Raw genomic sequence first — 22,765 nt, forward strand, 5'->3', positions numbered from 1 at the left:
CTGGGGTATTGTTTATTATTGTTTAATCTCAGTTTAAGTCTATCAATATTTATTATTATGTACAAGCCTGTTTACTCATCTAAAAGAATTGATTCCATTAAATAATATTTTTGAAGTGGCTCAATGACGTGCATTAATCCTTCTCCAGAAACAATCTGTTCTAATTCATACAGTGTCAAGTTGATACGATGATCTGTGACACGGTTTTGAGGATAATTATAGGTTCGTATCTTTTCTGATCTATCGCCTGACCCAATCTGCTTATTACGTGACTGACGGCGCTCCATATCAACACGTTGTCGCTCTTGCTCAAAGATCTTTGCTCGTAATACTTTGAGTGCCTTAAGTTTATTCTTATGCTGCGAGCGTTCATCTTGCATTGCTATTGTAATACCCGTAGGTAAATGGGTGATACGGACCGCACTATCAGTTGTATTTACATGTTGGCCACCCGCGCCCGATGACCTGTAAACATCTATTCTTAAATCAGAATCTTTGATATCAATATCTACTGAATTAGGCTCTGGTAGAATAGCGACTGTTACTGTTGAGGTATGTATACGACCCTGTGTTTCTGTTGCTGGTACCCGCTGAACCCTGTGCACTCCTGATTCATATTTGAGAAATGTAAACACATTGCGTCCACCTATACTCACTGTTAAATCCTTTAATCCTTTGGCTTCTTCTGAGCTGGAAATTATCTCCCATTTCCAACGCTGTAGCTGTGCAAATCTCTCATACATTCGGCTAAGATCAGCAACAAATAACGACGCCTCATCTCCGCCTGCCCCTGCACGAATTTCTAAAATTGCACTTATAGCATTATCAGCTGCATCCTTTGGAGCTAATTCTTCTAACAGATTTTTTTCTACTTGTTGGAGAGCCTGGGTAATGTCGTTAGACTCCTCCTGGGCAAGCTTTGCTAATTCTGGATCCTCTGATAAATTCTGTAATTCTGCAAGATCCTGACGATGCTTTAACCATTCATCAAAGAGAGCTTTTGAAGTTGTAAGTTTAGCCAGTTCCTTTGAGGCTGAAGTAAGTTCTGCGGGTGATAAGTTGATATTATTGAGTTGACAGAGTAGTGTATCATGGCGATCGGACAATGCTTTGAGACGAGTTTCAATTGGTGGAGTAATTATAGAAGATGGCAAAAAAGCTAATAGAATAGATAATGAGTATTAATTTGTGTATATAATATTTGTTTCTTACCTTTTGTAGAATATCTTGATATTTGAATAAAAGCTCGCTTAAACATTATTTATGTAGTGAAAGCAAGGGGTACAAAATTCAAAACAAAGAGAATATAAGCTATTAAGTCACACAGTCTACCAATAATGGGCTTTTTTTTTATTATTTACTTATTTATTTATTTTTTTATTATTTTCTCTTATATAATGCCGCCGATATAATACGCCCTTATAGCAAACAATATATTTTATTTTCTTTTCTCTTATAAAATTAAATTATGCAAGAAAGTGCAGTGTTTACAAGTTTAACATTTGAAGAAATCTTGGACGATTTATCTAGGTATTCTATATAAAAAAAAAAAGGCAAAATAAAAAAATAAAAAAAAAACTAAAATTTGAAATTAGTCGTTTTATCATCAACGTACCGGAAGCAGAACTTTCTTCAGTAGAGCGAATTTGCTTTCAAGTAGAACAAGCACATTGGTTTTATGAAGATTTTGTTCGAGAATTAAGACCTGAATTACCCTCTTTTCAACTTAAAAGTTTTTCTGCAAGAAATATCCTTTTCTATATTTATAAAAATATATTATTCATTTTATTTTCATTACTATTAACTTTTGTTTATTTATCCTTAACGATTATTTTTACTTTTTAAGCATTGTCCACTTTTACATCAATGGGCTCATGAACACGAACGCGCTTATGCAGATTTTATGCAATATCGTTTCCGTATTCCTGTTTGTGGTGCCATTATATTGAATACCACGTTAGATAAATGTGTTTTGGTTAAAGGATGGAGTTCAAAATCGGGATGGGGTTTTCCAAAAGGAAAGATCAATCAAGATGAAGAATATGATAAATGTGCAATAAGAGAAGTAAATGATGATTACAAAGCATTCTGATTATATGTATCTTATTTACTTGATTTATGATTAGGTTTTAGAAGAAACGGGATTTGATATTGGTCCTTTATTAAAAAAAACAGATTATGCTGAATTAACCATGCGTGAACAACGTATCCGATTATATATAATTCAGGGAGTACCCGAAGATACGCAATTCATACCAAGAACAAGAAAAGAGATTAGTGTAAATATATAGAAGATAAATATATATATATATAAATATATATATACGCTTTTAATTAACTGTTTGTAATAGCAAATTTCCTGGGTTAAATTAGAAGATTTGCCAACATATAAAACTACTGAATCATCAACAAGGAATAATAATTCAAATCTAAACTATGTAAAATCAGGGCCTTATCGTTTTTATATGGTTGTACCATTTATAAAGTAAGTAAAAAAGGAATAAATAGATGCATTCTGATGACTTACGATGTTTTAAGTAAATTGAGACATTTTGTAAATCAACGTAAAAAGGCTTTAAGAAAGGAAAAAGGGAAATCTCCTCGACCCAGTAAGCCTGCTGAATCCTCCCTTAAATCGCTTTTGGGTGTTAATGAGACGAGTTCTGCGACACAACCTACTACAGGACTTAATTTGCTTGATCAACTCTTTTTACCTAACAATGCACAACAACAAACTCTACCACTTGCTACTAATGCACAACAACAGGCTCTACCACTTGCTGCTAATGCACAACAACAGACTCTACCACTTGCTGCTAATGCACAACAGCATAGAGCTTCATTTGTTGAAGAATTATTAAAGTCACAAAATAGTGTAAATAATGATAACATGCGTCGAAACTCACTTTTAAGTGTGTTGCAAGGCCGTAGTAACAATAATATGCCAAATACGTTTCATCAAGAGCAATATTTTGGCTGATATAACGATAATGATAATAAAGTTAATAATCATCATTACAGTCCTTAAATATCATTTTATTTCATAAAGAGAAGTTAAGTTACATATAATTGATAGGAGTTACTTCAGTGAATCAAGCTTTTACAAAGGTGCTTGTTAGTGCTTTTTTTTTTCCTTAAAATTTGCTTTTTCTATATAACATTACTCTCCTTTTTTTTTAAGACGAAATAAACTGAACCTTTTTACTCTCTCCTTTTTATCGTAATACTAAGTATTTTAGACATAGCTATGCATTAATTAATAAAAGAATAGCTGGTATTTTTAATTATTCATTGTATATTCAAAAGGAGAAAGGCTAATCCAGATAAATGCATAATCTAAAGCAGTTTTACGTTTTTTCCTCTTTTTTTTAAAAAAAATCAACAACATAATAATAATAATAATGAAGATTGTTGTTGCTTATTGTAATAGTTGTTTCCTGAAACTAATAGTATTACTTCTATTGGTTTGTTCTTGGGTAGTCGTGTCAGAGCCGTTTTCTTCACTTGAAGCCCAACAGCTTCAACTTATTCAACAAGCTTCTAAATTTGAAATTTTGCAAGACTTTAGAAAACCTAAACGAATTGCATTCAGCGCTTTTTTTGGTGGAGCATCCCATGTCAACTGGGTTCTTACTATTCTTGATGAGTTGTCAACTCGAGATCATTCTACATTTTTTATTACAAACGTATTATCTTAAAAAAAAAAAAAAAAAAAAAAAAAAAAAAAAAAAAAAAAAACTAATACAATACTGCTTTATACATAGGAAGAACATTTAAAATTCGGTAAATCATTTCCCAACATTGAAACCTTATTGAGTGATACTTGCATAATGTCTCCAGATCAACGTCCTAATATGGTCAAGATGTTTAGAAGCGCTCCAGCTATGGAAAGCTTACATGCTTTGATAACCGTTTTAAGTTCAGCATTTGAAGATTGTAAATTATCATTGAGAACATATACACTTTATCTCCTTTTTCTAAACATATTTTCTCATTTTTTTTAGCTTTTCTTCATCTGATTCATTATTTCAAAACATATGAAATTGATTTGGCTTTATGCGATCACTTTAACTCGGCCTGTGCAGAGGCATCTCACTTTTTGGGTATCCCTTATATTATTACTTCATCAACAGCCTTAGGTCCAGATACGGCCACTCCCTATATTAACAATGAATTTCACACCATTCGTCATCCTACTATACAAACAATGTCCTTCTGGGAACGTTTTGACAAAAGTATTATTAAACCCTTTGAGATCCCTCTTAAACTTTACAAAGTGTTGGCAACGCATAAAGAAAAATTACATACATTGGGTATCAGAGATCCACCCATGAATCCTGAAGATCGTTGGAGATCAGCTGTAAAGCTTGTGAATAGTTGTTTTGGCTTTGAACCTGGACGGCCTATAGGCCCTCTTGTTGAGTTTATAGGTCCTATTCTGCATACCAAGACTGCACCACTCACACAAGATCTTGTAGATTTTTTAGATTCACATAACCGCGTTGTTTATGTTGCCTTTGGTCAACATGCGATAGCTACTACCGAGGATCTCAATTTAATCATGAATGCATTACTAAACACTTATAAGAATGGTGATATTGATGGCATCATCTGGGCGACCCGTCATCTTAACTTCCCGCCTTATTTTAAAATTTCTAATGTGACCTATGATCTCGGATCATTTTATGGGAATCATAGTGATATTTTATTTTTATCGTGGGCGCCTCAGCTTTCAATTTTAAAACATGATGCAGTTAAAACATTTGTAACCCATGGTGGAGCAGGGTCACTCTATGAGGCCCTATATGCAGGCGTTCGTTTAATTATATACCCATTTTTTATTGATCAGCCTGGGGCAGCTTTAACAGCGCAACGCAATGGTCTTGGTCTTAAATTAGATAGTCGAGCAACACAACAGGAGGCGAATGATATCATAAAGCAAGTAGTCTCTGATGTGAATCATACCTTTCAAAAAAATGTAGACAAATTTAAAGCTTTAGTACAGATCAGAGCAAATAGAGGACCCCAAAGAGGGGCAGACGTGGTAGAGGAGGTCTTATTTATGGATGGGCAAATTAAATATAGATTTGATGTACGTGAAAGAATGTCATTTGTGAAGGTCTACAATATAGATGTCTATGCCTTTATGTGCATAGTAATTTATAGTATAGGAAGAACTATCATAGGATTATGCAAATTTTGTCAAAGGAAATATAGTTCCATTCATCACAAGAGTAAAATATTGTAAAATGTTTCATTATATGATAAAATAAAATAAAATAAATAAATTATAAGTTTATACAAAGCTTTACACAGAATTTATTTAGTCTTATTTTGCAAAGAATTGGGAGTTGAATATCTATACAGAATAGATATTATTCTGTCTAGTAGTGTATGTATACTATATACATGTGTACATTATGCTAGCAGTAGTATCTGTCTTTAGCTCCTTTGATGAATGTCAGCTAGTATTATAGATCAGACCCAAAGCTTATTTAATTCGTCTCTATTGCTATCATAATATGTATTTTAACCCTGTTCATTATTTTCCCTTTTAATACATATATTTATATATGTATATAAATTAATAAATTATTAATAATAATAATAAACCATACAAAGACGTCTATTTGTTAAATTAGCCTTATATTAATATACCCTTCCTTTACTCAAAAACAGGATGAAACATTTTTAATTTATTAGTTCTGCATAAATTTATTTATAATGATTGATATTTTCTCAAACCGGACTCAACAGCTGCAGCAGCCCATTCCTCTGCATGATGGAAACCATCTTCGGTAGTAGCTCTGGCAATTGCTTGTTCATCATTATAACAAGTTAAAACGCCAAACATAATAGGGACACCTGTGTCTAATTGAACTCTCATGATGCCATGAGTAACTGCATCACAAATATATTCAAAATGTGCAGTACCGCCCTTGATCACAATACCAATACATATGATAGCATCAAAAGGACCCGTTTTGCGATTACTCGTCTTTTTAGATAAAGCTGGAGAACCTAACAAGTCATCGGCAGTCTGTGACGCTTGTTGCTGGGATAGTTCGATGAGTTGTTTAGCTGCCATGGGTAATTCATAAGCACCAGAGACTGTATCCTATAATAATAAAGCAGGAGAAAGAAAAGAAAAGAAAAGAAAAGAAAAAACAAGGAGAGTTAGATTAAAGACATTAATGTGTCTTACCAATAAACTTACTGTATAAATGTTTTCAGGTTTGACATTATACTTTTCAATTAAAGTTTCATAAACCTTGTTGTAAAGTTGATCAACAAGGGTGTAATTCCAACGTGTATGGACAATGGCAATGCGAAGAGCAGAACCATCTAATTTGACCTTTGGGGCTGCAACACCTTTCTTAAATGTCTTATCGCTCATTTGTATATTATGAAGAAAAAATGTAATTTTATTATTTGTAAGCGCGGATATTTAAAACAAAAAAAAAAATAAAATTTTTGATGTTGTGTATATGTATCACATATTTCAACTTTTGATCATATTTTCAAGAACCAGCAATTTTTTCTTTTCTAGATAGAGCTGACTTTTTGCATATATCTTGATAGATTTTAAAAGATCTTGAGTACTATTCGGTTTGTAATAAGCTTCAATATCATTTTGCAAGTTTGTGTTAATTCTTTCAAAACGGATCTTGCAGTTATTCTCATTAATGCGAGCCTGAAATTATAATTGTTAATACCTATGTAAACTATATCGTAATGCTGCTCTTACATCCTCTAAAATGGCAATAGCTTCAGTGACCTGATCTCGATCAATATGGATGGACGACTTTAATCTTTCCATACTTCTTAAGCTTGATTCTGTGTACTTTTGACTTGACAAATAAATTGATAAAGTATTTAGTCTTCTTTGCATTGCATTCTATTACGTAATAATTAAATTTTATACATATTCATTTACTTGATTATTACCTGTGTAGATTCACAGTTTTTTATCTGATAAATTATTTCATCCTCTAGAGTGTCATTCATAGCCAATTCCTTTTATAATATTAGATTATATATGATAAATACAAATATATATATATATGTGTGTATATATAGTTGATCTAAAGACTTACTTGAAATTTACTTAGGTCATATAATTGCTGATATCCTTTAGCAATTGATTTATACAATCTAGAATAATATCGTTACATTAGTATTGGGTTTTTTTTTTTTTTTTTTTTTGTTTATAAATATATCATACATAAATAAGTTTGAGCTTCTTTCTAATCCACCATAAGATACCCAAGCAGACGACAAATTCAAATAAGTTCGAGTCATACCTTTGAGTAGAATATGTAAATCCTCTTATTCATTATATAATTGTTGTATCCATTACCTCTTTGTTCTTGTTCAACCTTATTCACCTGTGTCAATACTTGCTTTAAGTTATGATGAAGTAGGTTCAATTCTTTTAAGCATTGTCTAAATTCAGGTCCCATATCACTTTCAGTAGCATGAATCATAACTTGACCACTTCTAGTTCTTGCCAAAAATGAAGATTTGACTGTGAGCATATTGGGTCTAAACTGTAATATAATTTTAATATGCATATTATATATCCTCCGCATTATCTGTGTAAACTTTACACTACCCCAACTTCACTTTCAACAAATTCACGTAAGCCTTCTGACATTTGAACTCTTTCATTCTGTGTAATTCTATTCAACCAAAGCTGAATTTTGTATTCTAATGCATTCTCATTACTTTGAGTAGTAGTTGATTTTTGTTGCTCATTTTGGATGTATAGCCACCATTGTCTACTCAATAACTCACCTGTTCGCTTATCAAATCTAGCTAATGGACATGCAGGCAATGCAGGTATTAATACATCATCCAATGTACTAACAAAGTAATCATGGAGTTTTTCTAATTCACTGTAATACCTCGGAATACGACGATGTTTATATTTTATGCTGTTTGTCTAAACACATTTACATAAGTAAAAAACAAAATAAAAAACGACAATTTACGTGAGATTACTTGGACTTCAATCCAAAATACAGGATCTTTCCGTTTATAGTCAACATTAGTAATGTAAAGCTCCATTTGAGATGTCCTCTTTTTTTTTTTTTGTATACTTAATAGATAAAAAATGAAAATGAAACTAAAAATGAAAATGAAAATGGAACTAAAAATAAAAAATAAAAAACAAATTTTGAGGTCATTAGCACTCAGAAAAAAAAAAAAAAAAAAAACTACTATAGCCAACATAAGCCTTTTTTTTTTTTTTCTTTTATCAAAATACTTTCAAACAAGTAAACAAATGATTATTTAATAGTTTTTTTTTTCTTTTGTTTATTATAACTACTTTCTTCTTCTTCCATTAAATTATTGTTTCTTGTTGAAAATCAACATCAAAATTTAATAATTGGAATGAAGTTTTATCAGGACTAAAAAATATAAAGTTAGTAAAACTACCATAGAATATGCAGATATATGGTAATTACATACTTGTGAATAGCTACAACACATTTACTTTTATCAAAAGTGACCCACCAAACACCTTTTACATCTGTAACTAAATCATACAAATACCTGCCCGTCTTTATATCCCAAACTTTTAAACCACCTTCTGAACCAGAAATCACTTTTTCATCATCATGCTTGAAACATGTAATGACTCCTTCATGTCCAGCCAACACATGTTCACAAATCCCATTGTTAGGATTCCACACTCTTAATGTACAATCTGCAGCTGCACTCACTAAATAATTCTGTGTAAGACCCAAGAGACCAACCAAGATCGAGTGCCCATTCAACTTATGTAGACAATTACCTGTAGCCAAATCCCAAATAAAGACTGAGCTATCCATACTGCCACTCATACACTGATTGCGTGGTGGATCGATTACAACTGAATAGACATTGCTTGTATGCCCTTCCATACGATGCATAAGGCGACCAACGGATAAATCCCAGATGGCTACTGTATTATCGTAACTACCGCTTACTAATGTGTTGCCATAAGCAGCAATTGAGCGTACTGAATGTGTATGACCTACTAAAACATATTTGTGCCATGGATTACTGACTGGATCTTCTTCACCTACGAATGGCTCTTCACCTCCATCAAACTCTTCGACATTAGGTAATCGCCAGACACGTATTGAGAAATCTCGAGAACCTGTAACAATTAATGGCTCCTGAGGCTCGATTCGTCCATTGACGTTGACGGGCATTATAATTTGCAGACATCGTACTGTCGATGTGTGTCCTTTAAATATGTGTGTACATCGCTTTTGATCAATATTCCAGACACGAACCGTTCTATCAATTGAGCCAGATACTAATGTATTACCGATATACTGTAAAGCCCAGACACCTCCGTTATGTCCTCTCAACTGCGTCACTACTACCTGAGGCTCTTTAGCATCATATATATTGATCAAGGCATCCGTTGCGCCACTTATGATTTTATCATTATCAAACTGTAAACATGTAACAATATTGTCCTTATGGCCATCAAACTCAATACGACGAAAGCGGCCTTTACGCCAATTCGATTTTAACGTGTATTGACGTCGATATTGTTCACGATATAATCTATTATTCAACTGTATCTGAAATCCATCACGCATCAATAGACGATACCAGATGTTGATGTCTCCGTTAATAATGCGATGCCAAGTTTTAGAAACTAATGATGCACGTTGAAGTGAGCAGACATCAAGATAGCTAATAACATGTAGTTTAAGTTCATAAGGAAGACAAGCTAGAAAGTCACGTTTAAGGTGTGCGGCTATAGTCTGTTGAATGAGTTGAAGGGTCGATTTTGAAGAACGTTTAAGGAGCTCAAAGAGAGTAATGGACTGAATTGGAGTGGGTAGGAATTCGAATTGTTTAGCCAGAGTAGGCATAGTGTTTATTGGGGAATTAGTGTCATTAAAAAAAATGACTTGTTTTGAAGATGGATCCTATATAATAGGTAATAAAAAAAAAAAGAAAAGAAAAGATTAAGGACATAATAAATAAATATTTATTTAAATATATTATTTTTGGTGTTAAGTTTACTTTTTGGTGCTTATAGGTGGAATGAATAGCTTTCAAAGAAGAGGGTATAGAGGCATTCGATAATGGGTATTCAGATATTTGAGAATTAGATGAAACTAAGCTTTTGTTTGAATTAATAGTGAGTTGTACAACATTTAGTTGTTCATTAGATGGCTCTTGCATGTTCCAAGAGTAAAATAAAAAGAAACACTTTATGTATTTCTCATATACGTCATGCATAAAAATATTAATAATTCCCGCCCCTATTAACTCCTTTTTTTTATTGTTATTGTTATTTTTTATTTTTTAATATGTATACATGTATATAATAACAACATATTATTTAATTGCTTGCATTTATCTTAATTCTACTTGAGAGAGAGAGAGAGGGATCTAAATGTTATGAATCTGAGAAAAACGCAAGTAACTTGGGATAGAACTAAGCATAGATTTGTATGTGTAGAATAGAATACATGATTTATAGGTTGTTAAGTCGATCTAGAAAAGTATATATTTTTAAAGAGCGATCATATACAATGATATTATTGAATAGCTAAATAAAGAGAATTGTTACAGGTCAAATATCTTTAATTGATTAAATACTACAGTTTGACACTTTTTTGGTTATATATTAGTAAGCCATTTAAAAAAAATAATAATAATGGCTAATTTGTTGTATATGATAGTCATATATTCTTGTATTCATTTTTGAATGCGCTAATACTGCTTAAGGTATGCTCACTGTAATCCTAAATTTGAGATATTAAGAATTTTTTTTTGTTCAAAGAAAGAATAAGGCTTACCAGAATACACTCTTTTAAAATACATACATATTAGCATAAATATAATCATTAGTATTTGGTACACACACTATATGATTAATACTCTGTTGAAATACTAATCCTATCTTCCAAAGAAATAATTTAAGCTCAATGACTTGGGGTCATACCCTTACTTCCCCACTTTTGAAGATTGTAGTGGTAGTTTTATATATATATATATATATGTATACATATATATTAAAAATAAAGCGTTGCTTGGAAAGCTTAGCACTACATTTTCAGTCTTCACTTAGGTGTGTCAATAAATTGACAAAAAGCTCTAATACAGCCAATCAGAGCTTGCAATTTTCTTAAAAAGTTATCGATAACCTTACCGATTAGCGATAACCTTACCGATGAATTGAAAAAGCTCTAATACAGCCAATCAGAGCTTGCAATTTTCTTAAAAAGTTATCGATAACCTTACCGATTAGCGATAACCTTACCGATGAATTGAAAAAGCTCTAATACAGCCAATCAGAGCTTGCAATTTTCTTAAAAAGTTATCGATAACCTTACCGATTAGCGATAACCTTACCGATTCGTTTTATTTCAGTCTTCTGTTCAAGCTCCACTATGTCAGGTAAGTATTTTTTTTTTCTCTTTATTTACAAGCAACTAAATTAACACTCCATTTTTGAAAGATCAAAATCTTTTACAATTCATAATTCCAGAAAAATATCGACCAGGAACAGATTTGATGTCGAAATTAATATTGCAAGATAAAAGAGTGATGAATCTAGTATTGGAATCACTCATTGGTAAAGATGCCATTGATTGCTATGTTTCTAGCCCATGCGAATGGATTGATGGTCGCCATGCCGACATTTTGTATACTCCAATTTTACCAGCCTCAGAAGCCCTCCCACCTGTTATCATTGAAATTCAAAACGTTGTAGATAAGCCTTTTATTCGTCGTTTAATAAAATACTGCAGTCATGTTATTGACACATATCAAGTCGAACCTGTTGCTTTGACAATATGTGTAAATTCAGTAAGAAAAGAAGTAAAAAACAAACTTCAAGAAACAAACAAAGCAACATATATGAAGAAGCTTGCAAGCGACGATTGGGCGCAAGCTCATTATTTTATAAGCGAAGAGACAATTAGGTCTTCTCTTGAGGCACCATTATCCCCAATGGTTGCCTTAAGTTATGTTATGATTAAACAGCAAGTGTCTATAATTGGGTTGGAACACAGAAACGATCCAACTGTTCAAATGTTATATAGTATTGCTAAAGAAGTCCTCGACCATCAGATTCATAAAGAGGAAAAAATTATTGATGTATTGTTAAATGTCTGCCATAACAATCGCGATCAATATAAACGAATTATAGAGGCTTTAGAAGAAGATTGCAGTGCAAAGCGGGCACGGTTATATGCTGATGATGGTTTACTGTATGCTGAAGCATGCATACGTAAATATAATCATCGAGGATCATGCTCCACGATGAGCGAACCATTGGATTTGCCAGAAGGAGTGACAAAAGAAGGCAGTAGCAGCAGCAGTAGCAGCCAAAATCCTTTGCGGGTAATAGAGCCTGATCGAAAGATGACGGATTTGGAGTGGGCAGGTGAGTTCATCAAACAATGCAAAGATGATAAAATAAGGATGAACTGGCAAGTTTGCTTCGCCAAAGGACGAGAAGCTGGTTTTTTTGAAACCTATGCAAATGCTCAAAGTTTAAAGAGTACTTACAATGGTCAGAAATTGAAAAAATAAACAATTTGATACCATATTATTATACTTTTTATATTGTGTTTCCGCTCTCAATTTGTCTACTATAAAAAAAATCCGTATAAATACTAAGGTGATTACAATGGTTCTTCATTGAAGCATTTAATAAATATATTGATTGAGTGGAATAAAATTTAGTATTTGTTCTTTAAGAAGGTTTTTATTGCTTACATCACGTATGCATAGAATAATGACCTATCCAAAGCGGTGATCGTATGGTAAAATGAGAAATGGCATAACAGAAAGTATATAGAAGTGTTTTCAAAAAGATTTCTGTTTTGTTTTGGTTGGAGTAATTTCATAATTTGTCTTGTTAATTGTTTTCTAGTCTTGCAAAGCTTTTTCTTTTTCCAGCTATCAATGTATGTAGATCCTGTCAAAGGGAACCGCTTCAAATGTCATTCGGAAATGAGGTTTCCAGATGGCAGCAAGGGCAGTCAGTACGATAATAGTGGGGTTGACTGTTGGAGATAACTTGCAATAGCCGATACGATTGTCAAAATCCAACACTGATAAACTTTCAATGAGGTTCTTGACGGTAATAGTAAGTCATAGAAATTCAAATATGAGTTCATGTCATATATGCTGTTTTGGAGGACACTGGAATAGCATGTGGTTGGGCGTTTCTTCAGTATTTGAATAATAGGAACAAATGGTAGAGATAGACTATTTATTAAGCATGTGAGACAGTAGTGCATGACTTTGGATTTTTGCTTTAATCCGGTGATGGATTACATTGAAGGTCACATAGCTTAAGGAGAGGTTCCAGAAGTTAGCCCAGTTCATAGAATAGATCATAGCTAAATGAAACATTGTGTATGCTTTTATTCATTCTTGCTCCCTTTCTTCAAGGTTTAAGTATGACTTTGTACCCAAAATCCTAAACATTAAATAAATATTTGGGGGGTATACATACGATTTGATTTATAAGATGAAATTTGAAAATACTTGATTAAATACGCAAAACTGACAAATTGCAGTGTTAACACTTGCTATAAACCAGTTGACTGGCCTCACTGATACGCAATTTAATAATATATAAATAAGTTGTATGATAGATTAGCAAACGATTTTTTTTTGTTATAAATGATTTCTTTTTCTTTTTTTTGAAAAAAAAACATTTTTTATTTTATATGCTGGTTTCTTCATCTGGTCTGTCATCTCCCCTCCCTTCAAGTTGTATTTGGTGCTGTAAACAGGACAATTTAAAAGTTGGGTGCTTTAAAAATACACGCACTGTAAAGTTTACATTTTACTCTGCGCCACAAGTTTGGGCAAGTGTAGAATATTCTATTGCTTACTTCATTATTGATTGAGTTCTATGACGGGGAGGCCGTATCAAACGCAACAAAGAGGATGCCAACGATGACGGTCGATAAGGTAGATTATGGAAGGAGAATAGACCTGATTCTTGAAAGTAAAGATGAAGAACAGCAATATGAACTCGCAGCAAATGAGTTCAAATGAAGCAGTGCATCTAACGATGTTCTCAAATACCAGCAAAGCAATGACATTCGTATAAACGCATGCATTAAAAACGAAATTGACCTGCTCCTCAACAACAACAATACACAAATCAACTACCTGGACTTTGACGGTAGACATGCTTATATTTTGCAGCTATTCAGCTTTGAAGGTTGCTTCGTTACGTTCAAGGTTGACTCGTTTAAAATCCCTAAAAACCTTATTGGTTTGAGTAATTTCCGCTCCTCTTTGATAAACCTCTACTTATGAAAGAGCACCATGATAAAAAACAGTCAAAGCATTCTTGGTGTCATCTCTAATGAAAACGCCGATTATGATTCGGTTGATATCACAAGTGAAATTCCCCCCGTTATGTGCATCCCCGCCCAGAAGGCGATAAGTAAATCATGCTGAGGCGTATTCGTCCCCATCAAAGGGTTGTAAGAAAAAGCAAACAATAATATTTTATATGTAAAACATGATATATACGCAAATATTATTTAGTTATTGTAAATAAATATGGAAAAGAACTACAATAAAAAAAACACCAGGTGTAAATCCAATAGTATAGCGAAATATCTTGATCAACTCTCTTTAAGGATTCGGGGGGCACCATCAACATCAATAGGCTTCTTTTTTTTAAAAAAAAAATTTGAAAATAATGACGGTCTGTTCTTAATAATTAATTGTGTGGGGTTTTATCTAATTAGATAACAGAAAATTCAGTTAAATTTTATCTAACCAGATGTTTTTTTTTATTAATGTGGGAGTTGGTATTTTGACTAATTCTGCGTGACTGTAGGATCAGAAACAGTGTATGGCAATTGGAGAGCTGGATGCATATGACAACAGGTAGCAGCATGGAGTCGAGTTAGCATATCACGAGGGCGATAGACACACAGCTTTAAAAGACCAACAGGTAACCAACCCATACACCAACGAATTAGTCGACTCCGCTCAATATAAGACATCAGTAGCCAGAGAATAGGATCCACGACCAATTGAGTACGACAAACAGAGAGAGGGATATAGTTTGACTACTAAAAACAAATATATATTATGGCTTACACTGATGGTGCAAAGAAAGCCTAAAAAAAAGAGTGCCGTGGTTTTTCGAGTTGCCGTCCTCATAACATGTGCAGACATGCTTAGAAATACCACAATTATGCTTAGCTCCATGAACTTGATTCGTCCTGTGATGGAAGGTAAATAAAAGATAAAAGACAAAATAAAAAGAGAGAAAGGGAACAAAAGGAAGTATAGTTTGAGACTGTTTTTTATTCAATAAATAAAGTTAAAAGAAAAGCTAAAGAAAGAAGTTAAAGATTATTTTGTGTCTAAACAACTGCTTGTATTTATATTAATGAATCCTGAATCAAAGAAATAAAAATAACCGTCAAAGAACATGAGTCATGAAACAGTGTTAGTATTCGGATATACGTCTTGTTGATTCAAGAGACTGATGTATGGATTATCTATTGGGTGTTATAATGATCCGATCAAGTTTTAAATAAAAAATTTATTGTTTAATCTGAGTATATGTTCCTGATATCTTTTATGTTTTATTTTATTGGATCAAAGACGACCTGAATCCTTTATCAAGGTTATAAAAATAAATATTTAGAAATGATACGCTGTCTTATAATTGATACATCTAAACAATTGAATGTCAATAAGTTTTATATTATTTACAAGATGTTATCTACAGAGTTTTATTTTATCTTCAGGCTTATATTTTATCCTGTCTTATGTAATTCATCTACTATAATATTACTTATGATTCTATCCAGAGCTTGTTCTATAACACCTTCTGAATTTTCTTGATTACTGTATATCAATTAGGATTGATTAGGTCAGTAATGTTTTGATTCAATAGAAATCCCTGACATACAGATTTATCCACAAACATTTATTATACCTATTATGCTACTGTAAAAAGGGCCTGTTGAACTAAAGGGTATTTAGATACTACGAGATAGTTATTTAATGTCAGAGGAATATACTACAACTAACAAAAAGAAATAAAGACAATGTTTTTTTTTGTATGTTTTATTGTTAATTTAATGCAAGATACAATCGAAATAGCCACCTTTTGAGAAAAATAAAGTCTTATTTTGAGGTATCAAAACCTGCTTATTGAGGTCTTATTTCTCGTCTCTCATTTTAAGAAACCATCAACTGGCGTTCCAATCATTGTATCTTTTTTTTTTAAGACAAGTGATCAATTTATTGAGACACAGTAAACTATTTTAAGCCAATCTCTCCTTCCAATCATCTGTCCCAATAAATAATCTTAGTATGCCGTATCTAATCTTGACAATCAGGGACAGTAGTCTATTTGAAAGCTTCAGCATAGTTACAAGGTATACCACATTGCTCTGCTGCTTTCAGTATTAATAAACTAATCTCTTGAATTAAATTAATAAAATGGACAACCTGGCCCTCTCCATATTTCTTGTATCTCTGAGATATTATGATGGCTGTTAATATGGTAGAGGTAAGAATAGAAGACAGAATAAATCTGTGAAAACTTTGTATAAAACTTTTAAAAGCTTTCTCCGCTTTTCAACACTTTTGCTAAATTTTTGTCTTTTTTGGAAAGCGACTCATATACAGCATAACTACAAATATTACAAACTTTATAAACAATTCCAAACAAAAACTATATAACCTGCAAACATCTAAAATGGCTGCTGCCCACTAGAAGAGGTCACAAGCCCACGATGCCTCTATTAACTACTGAACAAATCGACATTCTTATGGAACAATTTAACTCCGTACGCCAAGAATTGCAATGTACCAATTGCAAGCATCTCGACACTTTCTATAAGAATGGCCATAACTCCAAAATGGAACCTCCTCAGCCAGGATTTATTTGTAAATCTTGCAACAAAACCTACAATGCTTATAACATGCTCCATATCGTTGACGAAGTCTATGCTCTCACCACTGAGTCGAACCTCACAGAAGACATGGAACTTTCTGGACCCTCCATCCAAGACTCCAAAGACATACTTGCCGTAAACTCTGACGCTGATTTACAGTCCGTCGTGAACCGCCTAGTAGCAGAACTTCAACAGACCAAAACTGCACTCCTAAATGCGCAAAATGAGATCCAACAACTGCGCCAGCAATTTCCTGACCTTTCACAGAAAGCTGCTTCTATCGACCAAATAAAAAGTCAAACTAATACCCACACATCAAAAGCTACCTCTCCATGGGGAGACGAACGTCAAGTCCAACAACTTAAACAATCCCTTCAAGCCAAACATGAACTGATTCACAAACAAAGGCAACAATCTGCTGCCCGATTTCTACAAAACCCCTCTGACAATCAATGTTTCCAGTACGTATATATTCATACCAAGGCTAGAATTCCTATCAAACAGCTACGTAAAAAGTTAGGTCGATTGGAAATCAATAAATACCGTATTCTTGACGTTCACTATCCTACTCGAAACATTGTAGCTTTACTTGTCCATAACGATTATGTTGAGGAACCTCGGGGACAACTGACAAAGTTCCAAATTACTATCAGCGATGATTTTAACCCCTGCGACGGTCGTATTTTAAAAGATCCTAAGCTTCAACATGAATCCCCTGAACAGCGAGATCAATTGGCTTTCTCTTTCCACTGTGACAGAATTGAACGAGTTCTTGGATTTATCCGCTTCCCTGTCAAGTACTCTGTTGCTCGCTATATCTACGCTCAAAATTGGATTTCCAAAACTCGACTCGATGAAATCCTTGCATCCGTTCCATCCTCCGACAGTACTGACATATATTGTACAAAAAAAAACTCTAAACAAAAGTTTACGAATGAGGATGTAGACATGAGTGACTCCGAAAACAACGATAAATCGTTATAATGGATACTATTTCCATCTCTCTGTTTAACGCTACTGGTTTACCAAAACAAGCTACAGTAGGCGGAAAAATGGTCCGGATGTTTTGAGAAAAATGACAAAAACACTTATAACTAATGAACAAATAAAGCAAATAACACAGAACAAAATGTATTTAAAAGAGAAAATTGTCCAGTTTTATTGACGTAGATTTCAAGAAATATGATTGGTTAAAATATACTAAAATTGGAGGTTGAAGTTGTAGTGTACATTCGCACCATTTTTCAGGGTACTGTGATATTTCTTTTAAAATATCAAATAAAAATATTAGAAAATAAAAATAATAATAAGACAAAAGAGTCAACGAGACCGAACAATAGTTCTAAAGTCAATTATTTTATTTATGAATTTAAACTGATGGGGTATTTATAAGAATTGTTAAAGAGGTCTGAGGATAGGATATGAATCAGAAAAGTATTAGTTACGACCGAATTAGGTATATTGTTGACAACAAAGTGTTAGTGATTTTAATATTATTAGATGGAGCGGATCAAGAGAGAGTTAGGATAGAATTTCTTAAATGAATTTATGATCCGCATGTTTAATCATGAAACATGACATTATAAGTCAGCTCATGACAGGTACATCAAAATTTCCTTAGTACTTAGTATAACCACCCTTAGCATCAATTACTGCCTTTATTCTTGCTGGCATAGAGTCAATATATTTTTGGCAATCCTCTTTTGTAAAAGTAGCCCATTGTTCTTCAATTCTTTCCCATAATTCATGGACTCCTTTAGCCTTGGTTGGATAAGCACTAAGCTTCAACTTCAGGTGATGCCAAATATGTTCTATAGGGTTTAAATCTGGGCTTTGAGGTGGCCAACTATAAGTAGACTCAATATCGAACTTATTATCCGCTAACCATTGCTTTGTAAGCTTCGCGGTATGTTTAGGGTCCTTATCTTGCTAGAAATAAATTTGCTGAGGGTCATAACCATACCACTCAAGGGTATCTTTTAGAGTAGTATTCAAGATATAAACATAGTCTTCCTTTTTCATAGTACCATCTGTAATCTGACAGGCATAACCAGGACCATCATAGGTTATACAACCCCACATCATTACACTACCATTACCTCCTTTAACATTTAAGTCCAAATGATGAAAGGACAATTTGTCATCAGGACTCTTCCAATAGTATTTGACACTGTCATACCCCCAAACGTTGATTTTTGTTTCATCTGAGAAAACCATACGCCTCCAGTCATCCTTAGTTCAATATTGGTGAGCTTTGGCCTACACTAAGCGCTTCTTTTTATGCTCAGGCTTCAAAAAAGACTTCTTCTTTATAGCTGTTTCAAAATTCATGGACTTCATAATCTTGAGACATGCTGAATAGCCTAAATCATGACCAGTAGACACCAAATAACGATGAACATTGTTGGCAGTTCTTAACTCACCTGTTACTAACTTTTTTCTAATATAAGAACGGCTAGTTGTACCTACAACCATCTTTCTACCACTAGATGTAGCCTTTCGTTCAGGGAAAAACCTTTTCTTATAGTCACAAATTGTACTCTTTTGGCACCTGGAATACGTTTCATGATTTCAGAGTATGAACAACCTAATTGCAATAAAGATTTGATGTTATTTTGCTTATCTTATGTAAGTGAACGAGCCATAATGATGTAATAATGTAATATAAAGTGTAAATATAATAATCTGAAAAGAAGCACGCAATACTGATGATAAAAAATAACTTTTTTTACACTTTTTTTATGAAATTAAGTTGCCGAATATTTATTACTGCTGATTGGATAGTATAAATGATAATTTATAACTCATTACAGGTCATAAAACTGCGGATTTCCATTTTTCGGATGCACCCTGAAAAATGGTCCGGATGTACACTACAACTTTAACCTCCGATTTTAGTATATTTTAACCAACCATATTTTTTGAAATTTATATCAATAAAACTAGACAATTTTCTCTTCTAAATACATTTTGTTCTGTGCTATTTGCTTTATTTGTTCGTTAGTTATAAGTGTTTTTGTTATTTTTGCTAAAACACCCGAACCATTTTTCCACTCACTGTATTTAATACCTTTTTTCTCTCAAATTCATTACTAATCTGAACAATATTTGCGCATCATTCTCATTAACACATAGATCATTACATACATTAGAATGAGACCAATTCCTTACGATAAAAAGATGGATATTTTAGCAAAAATTAATGCTAAGGAGCCTTTAGGGATATTTTGAAGGCAATGAGCGTGTCAACTAGGACAATTAGCAAAATTGCCAAATAAAATCAAGTTGAGATTAACGTAAAAGAAGGTAGACCAAAGACGATTATCCCGTTACTTGGAAGATTGATTGCGCGATCTTTTTATACTGGTCATTTTATCACTGCAGTGGATGCTGCCCGGAACTTACATGGTCAAGGGTATGATATTTCCACACAAACCATTCACAGATTCCTAAAATCGTCCGACTTGGATTCGAAGATTAAGAAATCTGCATTACCATTGACGAATGAGCGTAGACGAAATCGTCTAAAATGGGCCAAAGCTCATAGAAACTGGATGGTTGAGGATTGGAAAAAGGTCGTCTTTAGTGACGAAAGAAAAATCAATCGTTTGGGTTCAGATGGAAAGTAATGGACATGGGTTAAAAAGAGTGAACCTCTAAAAGACCGTAACGTCAACTTTAAGTACAAAGGTGGGGATGGAAGCTTAATGTTATGGAGTTGTTTCACACAACATGGTCTTGGTTTTATTGCCAAGATTGAGGGCGGGATGGACTCGTAATCATATTGTGAAATATTAAAAGGTGACTTTATGGAGACGCTCAAGGATTATGGCATTTGTAAGAAAGATGTAATCCTTCAACAAGACAATGATTCAAAGCATACATCCAAATATACAAGAAATTGGTTGAAAAGAAATAAAATAAATGTCCTTGAATGGCCATTATACTCATCTGATCTAAATCCAATTGAAAATCTTTGGTTTTATTTGAAGTGCAAGCTTGCTGCCTATGATAGGCCACCAAAAAACATGGATGAGTTATGGGAGCGAGTTGCTGATGTTTGGTACCATAAAGTTACAGCCGAACTATGCTTAAAACACATAGAAAGTACAATAAGATGTGTTGAAGCAGTAATTAAAGCAAAAGGTGGTGCTATCAAGTACTAAACATAAAAGGTACGTTCTTCATTTCATTTTTCAATAAGCTATTAGCATTAAATTTTTATACGTATAACTTTTAATATTATTTTTTCAAATAAATCATCATATAATGAATATATGCTATAAGTATCATTAAAAAGAGGCAACTTCTGTCTTTCTGCTAGTATCTAGTATATACTATAGAGTACTTTACTTAATAAATAGACGATTTGTTATTGCGAATTTGCATAAATTACTTAAAGTTTCGAAACATTGCCACACTTTTGTGAGTCACTGTATTAAAAAATTAAAAAGTCTTTACCACAACTTGGTAACTCCCCCATATTGGGCTGATACTCAGCCATAGTTCAACTTCTTGTGCAGGCTTAATTTTCCATCATTTTTTACTCTATTTTACTCGATTTTAACTTCAATATAAAAGTAATTCTACTGAGTATGGCTGGGATTACTGCAGGTCAACATAATAGCGTTATTTCTCTCTTGAAAACTGGAGTTACCACAAGAGAAGTAGCTAAAAGGGTTGGAATTAGTCTTGGTACAGTAACCAAAATTGGAAGACAAAATTGCTCTAACAGAGATAAGAATAAAGGCAGAAGACACAGTATCTTAACTACAGCAGATAAAAGGCATTGCGTGCATTTAGTAACCAAAGGGCATCTAGAAAATGCGGTTCAAGTCCAAAAACAACCGAAAATGAATTGTGACATTGATGTCAGTGTTAAGACTATTCGTCGCCATTACTGAGCCTAAAGGAAGCTGGTTTGCCGTCTTTCGAAAAGGAAATAAGCCTGACCTAAGCGATACAAATGCAAAAAGGAGACTAGAATGGTGTCTTGCACATCGCGATTGGACTATAGACGACTGGAAGCGTGTAGTATGGTCTGATGAAACAAAAATAAATAGGTTTAATTCTGATGGACGTGTCTCGGCATGGATACGAGACGGTGAGACCCTTCAGCAGCAGCATGTCAAGCAAACACGAACGCATGGTGGAGGCGATCTAATGTTTTGGAGTGCCATTACCTACGCAGGTGTAGGTTGGATTTGCAAGATCGAAAAAACAATGCACCGTTATGTCTATAAAAGCATTTTGGAGGAAGATTTGTCATATACTATTCAGCATACACGTGAACAAATGAACCGCAGACATGACCAAATCATTTTCCAACAAGATAATGACTCAAAGCATACGTCAACTGTAGTCCTAGAATACCTCAATAGACAAGATTATCAGCTTATGGACTGGCCTGCACAGTCTCCTGACTTGAATCCAATCGAAAACATGTGGTATTTATTAAAGATTCGTCTAAATGAATATGATACGCCTCCAAAAGACATGAATGAGCTATATGAATGGGTAGTACATATATGATATAAGGTAATCACTATAGAAGAATGCCGAAAGGTTATTGAAAGTATGCCACGTCGTATAGAAGAGTATATCAAGGCGAAAGGTTACTGGACGAAGTACTGAAATCTCAATTTCTTCATAATTAGCAATTTCGTTAGGGCCTCACAAAACTGTTCACGCTGTATACTATAACTTGAAAGCCGGTTCAATAATAATTAATAAATTTTTTCTATTAAACTTTTCTATAAATAAAATGTCTGACTCTTAAGCTCTCTAGAAATATAAGTTTTGTATACTGCTGATATATAATATAATTAATAAATGTCACTAAT

The 22,765-nt window shown here is 33.4% G+C and overlaps 9 protein-coding genes across 9 annotated transcripts; 5 read left to right on the plus strand and 4 right to left on the minus strand.

Moving 5' to 3' along the window:
* BX663DRAFT_454178 (uncharacterized protein) lies at positions 1–1,290 on the minus strand. The gene is made up of 2 exons (XM_051523815.1): positions 1,213–1,290; positions 1–1,159 (listed from the first exon to the last, which is right to left on the minus strand). Exons 1-2 carry the CDS (start codon positions 1,256–1,258, stop codon positions 72–74), a joined length of 1,134 nt encoding a protein of 377 aa, XP_051382912.1. The 5' UTR covers positions 1,259–1,290; the 3' UTR covers positions 1–71.
* Positions 1,291–1,468: 178 nt separating this feature from the next.
* Positions 1,469–2,489, plus strand: BX663DRAFT_434394 (DCP2-domain-containing protein; the record flags this gene model as incomplete). The annotated part of the gene is made up of 5 exons (XM_051523064.1): positions 1,469–1,530; positions 1,596–1,809; positions 1,847–2,065; positions 2,127–2,279; positions 2,352–2,489. 5 exons carry the CDS (start codon positions 1,469–1,471, stop codon positions 2,487–2,489), a joined length of 786 nt encoding a protein of 261 aa, XP_051382913.1.
* An 804-nt stretch (positions 2,490–3,293) lies between these two features.
* Positions 3,294–5,256, plus strand: BX663DRAFT_472518 (uncharacterized protein). The gene is made up of 3 exons (XM_051524178.1): positions 3,294–3,686; positions 3,765–3,936; positions 4,005–5,256. Exons 1-3 carry the CDS (start codon positions 3,402–3,404, stop codon positions 5,246–5,248), a joined length of 1,701 nt encoding a protein of 566 aa, XP_051382914.1. The 5' UTR covers positions 3,294–3,401; the 3' UTR covers positions 5,249–5,256.
* A 385-nt stretch (positions 5,257–5,641) lies between these two features.
* On the minus strand, positions 5,642–6,420 carry BX663DRAFT_508881 (6,7-dimethyl-8-ribityllumazine synthase). Its single transcript, XM_051527553.1, has 2 exons — positions 6,218–6,420; positions 5,642–6,118 (listed from the first exon to the last, which is right to left on the minus strand). Exons 1-2 carry the CDS (start codon positions 6,395–6,397, stop codon positions 5,720–5,722), a joined length of 579 nt encoding a protein of 192 aa, XP_051382915.1. The 5' UTR covers positions 6,398–6,420; the 3' UTR covers positions 5,642–5,719.
* Positions 6,421–6,427: 7 nt separating this feature from the next.
* Positions 6,428–8,137, minus strand: BX663DRAFT_561011 (uncharacterized protein). Its single transcript, XM_051531912.1, has 8 exons — positions 8,005–8,137; positions 7,616–7,945; positions 7,361–7,550; positions 7,226–7,304; positions 7,098–7,155; positions 6,949–7,017; positions 6,749–6,898; positions 6,428–6,694 (listed from the first exon to the last, which is right to left on the minus strand). Exons 1-8 carry the CDS (start codon positions 8,068–8,070, stop codon positions 6,503–6,505), a joined length of 1,134 nt encoding a protein of 377 aa, XP_051382916.1. The 5' UTR covers positions 8,071–8,137; the 3' UTR covers positions 6,428–6,502.
* A 109-nt stretch (positions 8,138–8,246) lies between these two features.
* On the minus strand, positions 8,247–10,331 carry BX663DRAFT_508907 (WD40-repeat-containing domain protein). Its single transcript, XM_051527554.1, has 2 exons — positions 10,031–10,331; positions 8,247–9,949 (listed from the first exon to the last, which is right to left on the minus strand). The coding sequence occupies exon 2, from the start codon at positions 9,879–9,881 to the stop codon at positions 8,439–8,441; it is 1,443 nt and encodes a 480-aa protein (XP_051382917.1). The 5' UTR covers positions 9,882–9,949; positions 10,031–10,331; the 3' UTR covers positions 8,247–8,438.
* A 1,049-nt stretch (positions 10,332–11,380) lies between these two features.
* BX663DRAFT_508910 (uncharacterized protein) lies at positions 11,381–12,656 on the plus strand. Its single transcript, XM_051527555.1, has one exon. It carries the CDS (start codon positions 11,536–11,538, stop codon positions 12,556–12,558), a length of 1,023 nt encoding a protein of 340 aa, XP_051382918.1. The 5' UTR covers positions 11,381–11,535; the 3' UTR covers positions 12,559–12,656.
* Positions 12,657–13,896: 1,240 nt separating this feature from the next.
* BX663DRAFT_434371 (uncharacterized protein) lies at positions 13,897–14,307 on the plus strand (the record flags this gene model as incomplete). Its single annotated transcript, XM_051523063.1, is given in 2 exon segments — positions 13,897–14,030; positions 14,043–14,307. Coding segments are annotated over 2 exon segments (399 nt in total), but the record flags the coding sequence as incomplete, so codon positions are not given.
* A 2,453-nt stretch (positions 14,308–16,760) lies between these two features.
* Positions 16,761–17,906, plus strand: BX663DRAFT_551794 (uncharacterized protein; the record flags this gene model as incomplete). The annotated part of the gene is made up of 1 exon (XM_051531307.1): positions 16,761–17,906. The coding sequence occupies one exon, from the start codon at positions 16,761–16,763 to the stop codon at positions 17,904–17,906; it is 1,146 nt and encodes a 381-aa protein (XP_051382920.1).
* Between the last annotated feature and the right edge of the window lie 4,859 nt (positions 17,907–22,765).

Source organism: Cokeromyces recurvatus (assembly GCF_025118155.1).
Source record: "Cokeromyces recurvatus strain NRRL 2243 chromosome Unknown BX663scaffold_12, whole genome shotgun sequence".
Taxonomy (NCBI): Eukaryota; Fungi; Mucoromycota; class Mucoromycetes; order Mucorales; family Mucoraceae; genus Cokeromyces; species Cokeromyces recurvatus.